Here is an 11,367-nt window from a genome sequence, read left to right on the forward strand (position 1 = left end):
GTGTCCAATGTTTTCATATTTGTGAGCAAAAAAAAACAAGACTTGAAAATAAAACAATTCATGCACTTTCAATTATACAGATCATAGCTAAGCATAGGGAAGCGAAATGGGAATAAATAGGGAAGTGAAATGGGAATAAATAGCCAGTATGGTCAAAAAAAAAAAAAAAAGAGATGAGATCCTGCTTGTTGTCCATGTCGGGGTATACATAACATATGTTTTCATATTGATGCAAGGCAGCGAGGCCATAACAGACATGAAAGCCATAACTTATTGGTCATTTTCATCAATTAAATTACTTGAGTTTGATGGAAACCAAAACAACACCTTAGTGCTGCATGAGCATAATATTAATCTGCAGTTTCATGACACAAACAGAACAAACATGCAAATAATCTCTTCCTCATCTTTCTATGTAATTTAGATATATTAATAACTTTTTTCTTAAGTATGTTTTTGAAGACAGGATTGATTTCATCAAGGCATCTGTTATGGATAGCGTCCAGGCATGTCAAGAGAAAAATATGTTCACCATTATGGCCCATAAAATTTGCTTATGGTGACACCTTTTGAGAATTCTCTAATTGTGGATTTGTTTTTACTTAAGCAGTATGAAGATGAGTTGCCTTCTGAGGAACTTGACACATCTTCTGCAAAATCTACGTTACAGAAACTGCATGTATGACACTTCAGTTCACTCAGGGGGGAGTTTTGTCCCTCCATTTCCCCTCACAAAAAAAGAACAGAGATATTTAGGTCACTTATGACAATTGCTAGTTCAAAAAGTATTTCTCATTCTTTTTCCTTCCTTGTTGAAAAAATGTCTTACATATCAAATTTCATCAATTTCTAAGGATGTTAAAAAAAATTTCCTTTCCTAATGTTAGGAAGAGAGAAAAACTCTTCCTATCCATCCATATCAAGAGGAGCTGCTTCATGTTGTTAAGGATCATCAGATTAAATTCTTGTTTGTTAGTCGATTAAAATGTACAGGTTGGTTACTCCATTCATTTTGAAGATTGTTACTTCAGACAGAATTGCTCTTATATATATGACATACTGTAGGCTTTTGTAGGAGTTTCTAGGTGCACTTGGTTCAACTGTTTGTCATCATATTACGTTTGATTGCTAATGTCCTTTGTCTTTTTTCACGTCGAATATTTTACCGCTGTGATGGAAGATAAAGCACTTGAGGGAACTCATTCAACAGATATCTTATTTGGTTTGGTGAAGGTAAACTTTGATCATTCTTGAAATTTATATATTATTTGGCAGTGTACAGCAGAACTTTGTATATTTTTTCCTTAAGACTCTTATTGATGCTAGAAGGTATTTTTGGCTTTGTATTACATCATCTACAATGCTTCCTTCCCTATACTTGATATAATTTTCATCATGATCTTGAAGATAATACTTTAGCGAAGATACAAAGGATTAATCTTGCAAATGTTGTGCTTACTCTTAAAAGCTTAGGTATTCATGACTTGGTGAATTTTGATTTCTTGGAACCACCCTTGGAGGCATTATTAAAAGCCGTTGAACAACTTTTTTCTCTTAATGCATTGAACAATTGTAAAGACTTGACCAATACCTGGTACATAGCCGATGTAGGACTAAACATATGTCCATACATGTCCTCACATGCTCCTCCTATTCAAACTCCGATGTTCTTGCCAAGCCAAGGGTCTAAATCTATTTAAATCTAATCACAAGCATCACAAATCCAATCAAAAACACCATGATCAGCAAGTGATTAGTCTCAATGGATCCATATTATAATGTCTCCTAATCCATGTGAACAATGATCCAGATCTGCTCTAATACCATTTATAACAACCTAAAACCTCATCCAAAAAGAACAGACCAAATATATCATTTGTGTTTTTTGGCTCTATATAAATACAAAAGATCTATCACACACCTACACAGATCCTCATAGAAATACTTCAAATGCGAATAACTTAGATGAAATAAACAAGGCCATAAAATCAGGCATGGGCAGTTTCTTGTTTCTTTATCACTGTTTTTGATTGTTGATTTTTGCTCTAATCTAAAGTTCTCTTTCAGGTTTTTTCCACCATTCTGCAAAAGCTGCAGCAGACTGGTGAGTGCAGGACTACTGAAAATCCTCAAGCTGTCTATGCACATGCAATTTCCAGTTTGGCACAGGTAATTTACATCTGCACGCCTAACTAATAAATTTCAGCAATTGCCTTGGGTCAAGAATAGAGGCAAAATTGCAATACAAGTCAATACCATTTTATTAGCAACTTATTATGGTAGCTGTAATAATCACTGGTATTATACAGTAGTTCCATTATCTTTTTGGACATTCAAGTATTGATACCAAAAGAGGGAGGAAATTGTAGAGTACATGAGACAAATGATCCATGCTTATGTGATGATCGGTTGCTTTCATGTGTTTAATTTGTGTTTCTATGGCAATGATCATGAGTTCATATCTTGTAATTAATGCACTTTATAGAATTAAAGCCTGAGTGCCTGGCACACATTGCATCACACTAATACCAAGGGAAGGGCATTGAAGAATTGTAAGCATACTCTGGTTTTCTTATTCTTTTTTTCTCATGAATTTTCTAGGCAGGTTGCTAAACATAAACCAGTGAAAAACTCACTTCATAGAGTAGTTCGGACCTTTTTTGTTGGGTAGAGGTTGCTGCTTAAATGCCAGTGCCGCACTGAACTTGCAATGAAATTTGAAGCTGGCATTTGAAAATGCATGCCGATGGTTGATGTTGCCGTAAATGACATAAGTTGGAGCTCTTGCAAGCATATTTCATAATTTCATAACAGGCAGGAAAGATGTATACTAATATATAAAGTTTCAACTCAGAATTCCTCAAAAGTAACAAGAGAAAATGCACATTAAGTGTAAGATTAAAAGCTGCAGATAAACATGAAAATCCCCACCATATTCTAGTTAATTATCACCCAAAAAACAATAAACCATAAAAAATACCAACTCTGCCGAACTGCAAATATTCATCAGTTTGAACTGTTACTGTAACAAGATGCACCAAATGGGTTCCATCGATCTCATTACTTCCTCTACCTTCCTACAGCGGTCCTCCATTAGGCAACAGCGGGCAAATCCTTGACCCATGGGTCCAATGGCTTCCCAATTGAGTACACAATGAATCCAATCTCCCTAAGCTTCTCTGGATCGACCACATTGCGCCCATCAAATATGAAAGCTGGCTTCTGCATGTTCTCATAGATCCGCTGATAGTCCAGAGTCTTAAATTCATCCCACTCAGTCAGGATGCAGACACCATGTGCTCCCTTGGTAGCCTCATAAGCATCCCATGTCACAGACACCTGCTTCACAGCTGTAGGACTCATCGGCTGCAGGTGGATTGGGTGGTCCCAGTCGAACTTGTTCATTGCAAGGTCACGTTGGATCTGGTCCTCAGTCACCTGTGGATCATAGATGCTAATTGTGGCCTTGTCCCCCAAGAGACCCTTGCACACATCAATTGCAGGAGTCTCCCTTGTGTCACCGGTATCTTTCTTGAATGCAAACCCGAGCACGGCAATCTTCTTGCCAGAAACAGTATTGAACATGGAGGAGACAACCCGATTCACAAACCGGCTCTTCTGATAGTCATTGATCTTGATGACCTGCTTCCAGTAGTCAGCCACCTCAGGCAGACCATTGCACTCACAGATGTAGACCAGATTAAGGATGTCTTTTTGAAAGCAGGACCCTCCGAACCCTACACTGGCGTTTAAGAATTTAGGACCAATCCTTGAGTCCTTACCCACAGAATAGGCCACCTCAGACACATTCGCCCCAGTGGCCTCGCAGAGTGCAGAAATGGCATTGACAGAGGAGATCCTTTGTGCCAAGAATGCATTTGCTGCGAGCTTGGACAGCTCTGCAGACCACAGGTTGGTTGTTATAATCCGATCCTCAGGCACCCACTGGGCATAAACATCTTTTAGTGCCTGAACAGCCTTCTGGCCGCCCGGAGTCTCCCGGCCACCAATAAGTACCCGATCAGGTTTGAGCAAGTCCTGGATTGCTGTACCCTCAGCAAGGAACTCTGGGTTGGAGAGGATCTGGAAGTTGATTCCTTTGCTGTTGTGCGTTAAGATCTTCTCGATGGCCTCAGCAGTCTTGACTGGGACTGTGGATTTCTCGACCACAATCTTGTCAGACTTGGAGACATCGGCGATCATGCGAGCAGCACTTTCCCAGTAGGTGAGGTCAGCAGCCTTACCTGCCCCGAGGCCGCGGGTTTTGGTAGGAGTGTTCACTGAGACAAAGATGATGTCAGCCTCAGAAACATGTTTCTCAACGTCAGTGCTGAAGAAGAGGTTCCTTCCGCGGCACTGCTTGACCACATCCTCGAGGCCTGGCTCGTAAATTGGAAGTTGATCACTGTTCCATGCATTGATGCGGGCAACAGAGATGTCGACAACAACTACCTCAATGGATGGGCACTTGAGGGCAATCACGGCCATGGTCGGCCCACCAACATAGCCAGCTCCAATGCAGCAGATCTTCACCATTTTTATTTCTAATTCTATGACCTGTGAGTTTACAAAATGTTCAAGTAACAGCGAGGAAGAGCATCAATCTGCAGTGCGCTAAAGAAATACCAACAAGTTTTATTGATCTAAGATCTCCTCATCTATTAACAGGGGTAAGTAAAGCCAGCATATCACGAACTTTCAAAAGAAAAATAATTTCAAGATCCGCTAATTTGTTTCAACACCAAAGAGCATAACTTTTTAAAACATCTGTACCAGGACATCTTTTTCTTAGTAGAAAAATGCTGAACATAATAATGCAATAATCTTAAATTATTTTAGAACTCGGTCATTTCTAAGTAGTCTTCATCCCAATTGCAAAATATAATATGAAAATACAAAGAGAATCGAAACGGAAAGAATTCGGCAATAAAGCGTAACAGCCTGAGAAGAAAACAGGGAAAAATATCTGATGCCAATGAACTATCTATTATACTAGCCAGCCTCAAACACGATCAAATCAAAAGCAGCATAATTGGGAAATACATCCAACATTAAGTCCTAAAAATCTTGAGCTAAAAAAAAAAGGGGAAACAACACACATCTCATATCCCCAATTTGCTGAGAGCAACAAATTAGCAGACAGATCTGAGTCATGAGGGAATCACAGAAACTGGCAGATATTTAAAGCTAAAAACATAATCAATCAGGTAATAGTTGCAAAAGAAAGAAAAGACAAAAAAAAAAAAAGGCGCATCTCAGCCATACAGCATTGAAGCCGTACCCTTCTGAAAACAATTCTGCAACATTTTTCCAAAATAACAAACCATGCAAATCAGATCGACAGCAAAATACTCGAAACAAACAGATCTATGCATTTCCGGGTTGGATCCCCCAAACACAATTCAGATCCAAACGAAACAGACAGATCTACAGGATGGAAGAACAACCGACAGAATCATGAATCATAGATCGTGATCAGCAAAGGCAAAAGATACAAAACAAAGATTACATTTTGGAAAGCCTCTAGATTAGCACAAAACCTTACAATCCAGAGTAACGATGACTTCGAAAGATTGAACTATATTTACCAAAAACAAGATTGAATTATCCAAACACCAGATCAGATCACAAGCCTAATCTCAGAGACCAGATCAGAAAATTACCTTGTGACCTGCTTCCACTGCAATTGCACCACGCACGACGGGGTCACAGAAAGAAAAAGAGAGAGATAAAATCTAGGGGGGCGGGGGGGAAGGGAAGGACCTCCCTCTAGACCTTTGGTACATGGAAGAAGTGTGACCTCCCCTTTCCTTAAATACCCAAATTCATCCAAGATCTACCCCCCGTCCTCTAAAGAAACAACCCCGCAGAAAAAGTAAGATGCATGAACCGAGCTGGACGATTCAACGCGTTTTCTCAGAAACCTGCGAGCTAGCGAATAAATTTAAAAAAAGTCGGCACCGAATTCCACGTTCCAACAATACCAGTAATCCATATAATCTTTTTTATTAAAAATATAATCTGGTTTACTTTAATCCCAACACATCTATCATTAAAATTATAAGTAACATGGTTCGCTGTAATAGCAAGGAATCAGTGCTCATATTCTAATCCACAGTCGAACATTGCACTCATCATAAGTTATCCTAATATAACAATTCATGTGATTAATTTTCGTTTATAAAAAAATAATAAAAATTTTTTGAAAAAAATAAATTAAATTTAAAAAAAAAAAAAAAAAAAGACCAGTTCTTGCAGTGACGCGGTGAAAAATTTATGAAAGATTCACTGCATCAAAAAAATAATATCTTGTTCCCATGGTATGCACACCAACCAACACCAGGGGCAAAAAGAGAACCCACCACAGAAATAACGTTCGATGGGGACATCAAACCGTCAATGGTGAATTCCAAGGCGGTGCATGAGAAAGGCATTCAAATACCTACCTTGCCCATAGGACAACAAATACAGGAAGGATATCAAAAAAGACAGCCAAGTGCCATAAAAATCCGATCTTTAAGGCATAAAATGAGAGAAAAGTCCGCAGACCAACACAATTTTAATCCCAAAATCCTTTCTCAAATCCCAGAAAGCCCCCACCTAACATCCAAAATTACAAAACCTAGACCGCGATTTCCACGCAAATTAGTTTTTTTTTTTTTTGTTCTTTTTACAGGAAGTTGAGATTTTTACGACGTCCGTTAGGGAAAACAAGAGGAAGCTTCAGATCCCAGGAATGAGAGCGCTCGGGGAATTAAGAAAAGTGAGGACTTTGTGTGAGATCGAAGCGAGAAACGAGGCAAGCTGTCGGAAAACCCAACGGCCCAATAATAAGTAAAGAAAAGGAAAAGGGGGAGGAGAAATTAAGCGTGGGCGGAGCGGGAGATGAGGAATTGCCATCAAATCGGCCCCTTTTTCGATCGAAACGTGAACACTGCAAGAAGATTACTGGAGAAGATCGAAGCAAAAAGGGGAAAAGAGAGAGAAGAGGACGATACCTTTCGTTCCCCTTCGCTTTCGATGGAGCTCGGATTAGGTTTAGGGTCAGGGTCCAAACCTCGTCCAAGGGAGTGGTGCAATGAAGGGTTCTGTCTTGTCTAATTTAGGTTGTATTTGTGACGTTATTTTGGGGAAGGAATGAAGGGCGCGTTTGGTTGGAATCAGGATGGATTGAAATGGATGTTCGAAAGGTATTACTTTTCCCAATATATTTGGCTCTTGTCCAAAATTTGAATTTGAATGCCAGAAAAATCAGAGATTGTGATATTTTCATCCCTTCTGAAATGGGGATGAGACTTCTCCTAATCAAATAAAAATTATTTATTTTTATTTTTATTTTAAAATTTAATTCATTTTAATTAAATATATTTTAAATAAATTAAATATATGTCGGATATGCTCTCATGATGAGTATCCTGTATGTTAACCGTTTAATCTAGCACAATAATTATTTATTTTTATTTTTATTCTAAAATCTAACTCATCTTAATTAAATATATTTTAAATAAATTAAATATATGTCAGATATGCTCTCATTATGAGTATCCTGCATGTTAACCGTTTAATCTAGCACAAGGAATAGGTGGTGCAAACAAATAACTCTGGTCACAGCCATCTCCACCCAATCTCTCACAAAGTTGAGAATTCTTGTGCTGAGGAGTGCGTCAGGCTATTGACATGGTAGCATGTGATCGATCATACATATCTCCAGAATGAGTCAATTCTCACATGCAAGTAATCAACAAAGTTGCATTTTTAATTAATCAGAGCTTGGACGTATTCTTGAGTAGGCTGTTCCTGCTAGTGGACTTGACCGTTGGCCTAATTTATATTGATTTCGACTAAATATTGAGTCAAACTTGCTTTAGTTTTTACTACTTATAAGATCGGATACGGATCAAGCATCAGTATATTCATATTTTATGTATTTTATTTGATAAATACGAATATGAATATAGATATTTAGTTTTTACCGATTGAAATCGGATCGGATATGGATCAGATACCAGCATATGCATATCCATATTTATTTTATTGGACAAACATAAATACGGATATAGATATTATTCAGATGTAAAAATTTATATTCATATTTATTTTAAACGGATACAGATACAATTCGAAAACTGAAAATATGGATATAATTATAGATATAAATTGGATAATATAATTTTATAACTATATAATCAAAATATTATTAAATAAATAATAAATTACATTAATAGTATATTTATATGATCGTATATTTTTTTAAAAAAATTAATTAGAGCTATATAAAATTATGTAGGATTATAGATATATTCGGATATTCGGATATTGATTAGATAGTTGTCTATACACATCCATATATTTTCTTTTTTTTTGTCGATATAGATATAAATACAGATATTAATCTGATATTTTAATTTTTATTCATATCTGAATTAATTTAAATATAAAAATATATCTAAATGGATATTATCCTTATCATTTTCATCCCTAACTATCTATCTCAATTTAATGGCAAAGAGAAATCTAAGATTCTACAGTAACATGATATGAAAGTTATACGATGAATATATATATATATATATATATATATATATATATATATATATATATATATATATATATAACTTTCTTATCAAACTGAGGATGATCTAGGTCATGTCAAAATTTATAAAAAAAAAAAAAGAAAAGTTCATATGTTGAGGAGTAATGTGAAAGTTGCAAAGTTATGTAACTACTTTTGTGAGAATCACAAAAATCTCACCTAGTCATGCAAATGATATGCAACACTACATCAATCATGTAACATTCTCGTGAGAACTTTATGCGATAGTAGATCGTATTTGGCTATTCTTCATCATTTCATCAGGTCACTAGAATTAAGCATCATTTTGCATTCGCTTTTTCATGTGTTTGTTTTGTTTACTCACCTGCCATTGGTTCATGGAGTCCAGTTGATTGAACAAGTGTGTAATTTAACAACTAATTTGACAAGTAATTTAATTGGAAGTACTTGAGAATAAAAAAAGCAGGAAGAGTAAGAACTCATAGGTGCCTTTGTGTCTCTTCACCACAAAATGTGCACCTAACCCATGTGGAGCGGGACGTGGGACCAAACTAAACCAGTGGAGGTGCAAAGATGCCAGCCTGCCTCCTATTCGTTGCACTCAGCCAACTGGTCTTGGAATTTATTCAGTGGACTTGCATGGAATTCATACATGTTTCTGATTCCATAAGCTGGTTGTGTCGGGATCCTCGGCAACGTAGATTGTAGGAAATTTGTGCAACCATGATATGTGCAAGGTTATACAGCCTGCATTAGTTTGGTGATGCCTTCAAAATTCTTCCGAAAAATGCTTCACGGTCCAAACTTGGTGAAACAAAAGGCTTTGTTGCAAAATACCATGGTGGTATTGGTGCTTCTTACCATTGTATGATATTGAATGCCAACATTCAAATGCATCCAAACCGGAAGACTTTTTGTCGGTTAAGCTCCAAGCGACCTCATTCAGGGTTAGCACCCTTGGACGGTGCGGCTGCGGCTACAAATGGGTCAGTTTGACCTATAACCTTTTTAGATCCTAAATTCCTAATCAATTAGACCTGATTCAATTAGTATTCGGAGACCAGTGGGATAGGTTGGTTACAAAAGTTGGACCCAATCTAAAATTTGGGTAGGATCTAGGTTTTGTATTTTTCAACCCATCCCGACCTAATCCGGCCCGTATTATTTCAATTCATTTTGGGTCTACAAAAAAAGAACATGGCCCAATCCGAATATCATCTAACTCGGCTCCAAACTTCAATCATATAAATCTTATTTTCCTTTAGACTAAATATTTTTTTCCAATTCATTGAATGAACTCTCATTTAAATTAATTTCTCTTTTTTCATTCAATCATACTTAAAATTTTATTTTATTATTTATTTTCATAAATTCTTATCTATAATGCTATCAAATTAATATATTAAAAATTATAGTTTGTAACTTAAAAATAATCAATTACTTAGATTCAATTAAATTTTTTGAACAAAAATTCAAGTTTAAAATATTTAAATGCTTGACTCAAATTGTAAAATTGACCTAATCCGATCCCAATCCAAATATTTTAGACTGGGTTAGGTCATACTTGACCCCAACCCGATGTAAATGTTTCACTAGATCTTAAATCCATTTTGTAGATGTAATCTAACCCAATTAGCTATTAGATCATGTTGGGGTCGGTCAAGTATATCCCGATCTGACCCGACCCATTTGCAACCCTAACAAATCCACTTGGTGTCTCTTTCTCTATATGGTGGCTGCTTAGGTCATATTCAATTGTCAACAGTGAAAATTAGGTAAGGAAAAAAAATATTACCAAAAAATCCATTTTTGATTAGCAATAATTAGTTTGTTTTCTGTATTTGAATAAATCTAGATAAATCTGTTAAGAATGAAATAAACCTGATAGCATATAATATAATACACATTTATTAATATATTATTATTAAAATAGTAGTATTATCTAATAATATTAAAGAATCCCATGAAGTTTTAAAAAAATATAAATATTGCCATGCTAGAAAATAACAAAAACATAGATGAAAACCACAAGCTTTTATGAACAAGCAATTACTTAAAAACAGTAATTGGAAACAGTCCTTGGAGAGGTTAGAAAATAAGCATTTGCTGAAATACCATTATAACCCCTATCAATCTCAACAACCAATAATATCATTGGTGTATGTATGGGTATTTCTTGAATTAGTCATGAATAATTTTCTAAATAAAATATAAATCTGTGAATTTTTGAATAACTCCATACTAATGTACTTAGTTTTATTAAGCCATATATCCAAGTAAAAAAATCATAAATGATTCGAGAATCAACCAAACTTGCCCATTAGGTGGTCTTAATCTCTGCCAGCAGCTCGTGTAATGCTATGGTAACTCAGAAAAATCATTCATGCAAGTCCTCAGCTGTCCTGCACCATTCACCTGGCCTCATTATATGGCAGAACTTCCAGTCACTCTCAAGAGTTGGGGGTATGGGGGGCTATGACCCTTCTGTCTAAAGGAAAAGAAAAACAAAAATGCTTTAGTAGCTCACAAAAAAATGGTGGACCCAGCTCTCTCAAACAATGAGTAAGGAGTGGTATACTTGTCTGAACAGACTGTATCCAATTCCTTGTGGCTGCCGATATATATATATATTACCACCGTTTCATGCCCGAAGGTATCAGTTGCTGCTTGCATTTTATCATCTTCAGAGCTAATGACCTTAAACAACTTTGGGCCTTCCACCAATAACAAAGGGAGAAAAACAACTTTGTGCTGATCCAATATATGAACCCTTCCAGCTCCACCAACTGACGTCGTCTATCTTGATGTTCTTG

The 11,367-nt window shown here is 36.4% G+C and overlaps 1 protein-coding gene across 2 annotated transcripts; it reads right to left on the bottom strand.

Annotated features, from left to right (window-relative positions):
- Positions 1-2,826: 2,826 nt before the first annotated feature.
- On the bottom strand, positions 2,827-7,148 carry LOC105046638 (UDP-glucose 6-dehydrogenase 4). 2 transcript variants are annotated; one of them, XM_010925291.4, is made up of 2 exons: positions 6,999-7,148; positions 2,827-4,557 (listed from the first exon to the last, which is right to left on the bottom strand). In XM_010925291.4, exon 2 carries the CDS (start codon positions 4,534-4,536, stop codon positions 3,094-3,096), a length of 1,443 nt encoding a protein of 480 aa, XP_010923593.1. In that variant the 5' UTR covers positions 4,537-4,557; positions 6,999-7,148; the 3' UTR covers positions 2,827-3,093. The 2 variants fall into 2 exon arrangements, with proteins under 2 accessions (XP_010923593.1, XP_010923592.1); XM_010925290.4 differs by lacking the exon at positions 6,999-7,148 and adding an exon at positions 5,664-5,951.
- Positions 7,149-11,367: the final 4,219 nt, after the last annotated feature.

This window comes from Elaeis guineensis, chromosome 6 (genome assembly GCF_000442705.2).
Source record: "Elaeis guineensis isolate ETL-2024a chromosome 6, EG11, whole genome shotgun sequence".
In the NCBI taxonomy this organism is placed as follows: Eukaryota; Viridiplantae; Streptophyta; class Magnoliopsida; order Arecales; family Arecaceae; genus Elaeis; species Elaeis guineensis.

Excerpts from the sequence above, each read along its gene's own strand:
- LOC105046638 (XM_010925291.4), bottom strand. The coding sequence starts at position 4,536 with ATGGTGAAGATCTGCTGCATTGGAGCTGGCTATGTTGGTGGGCCGACC.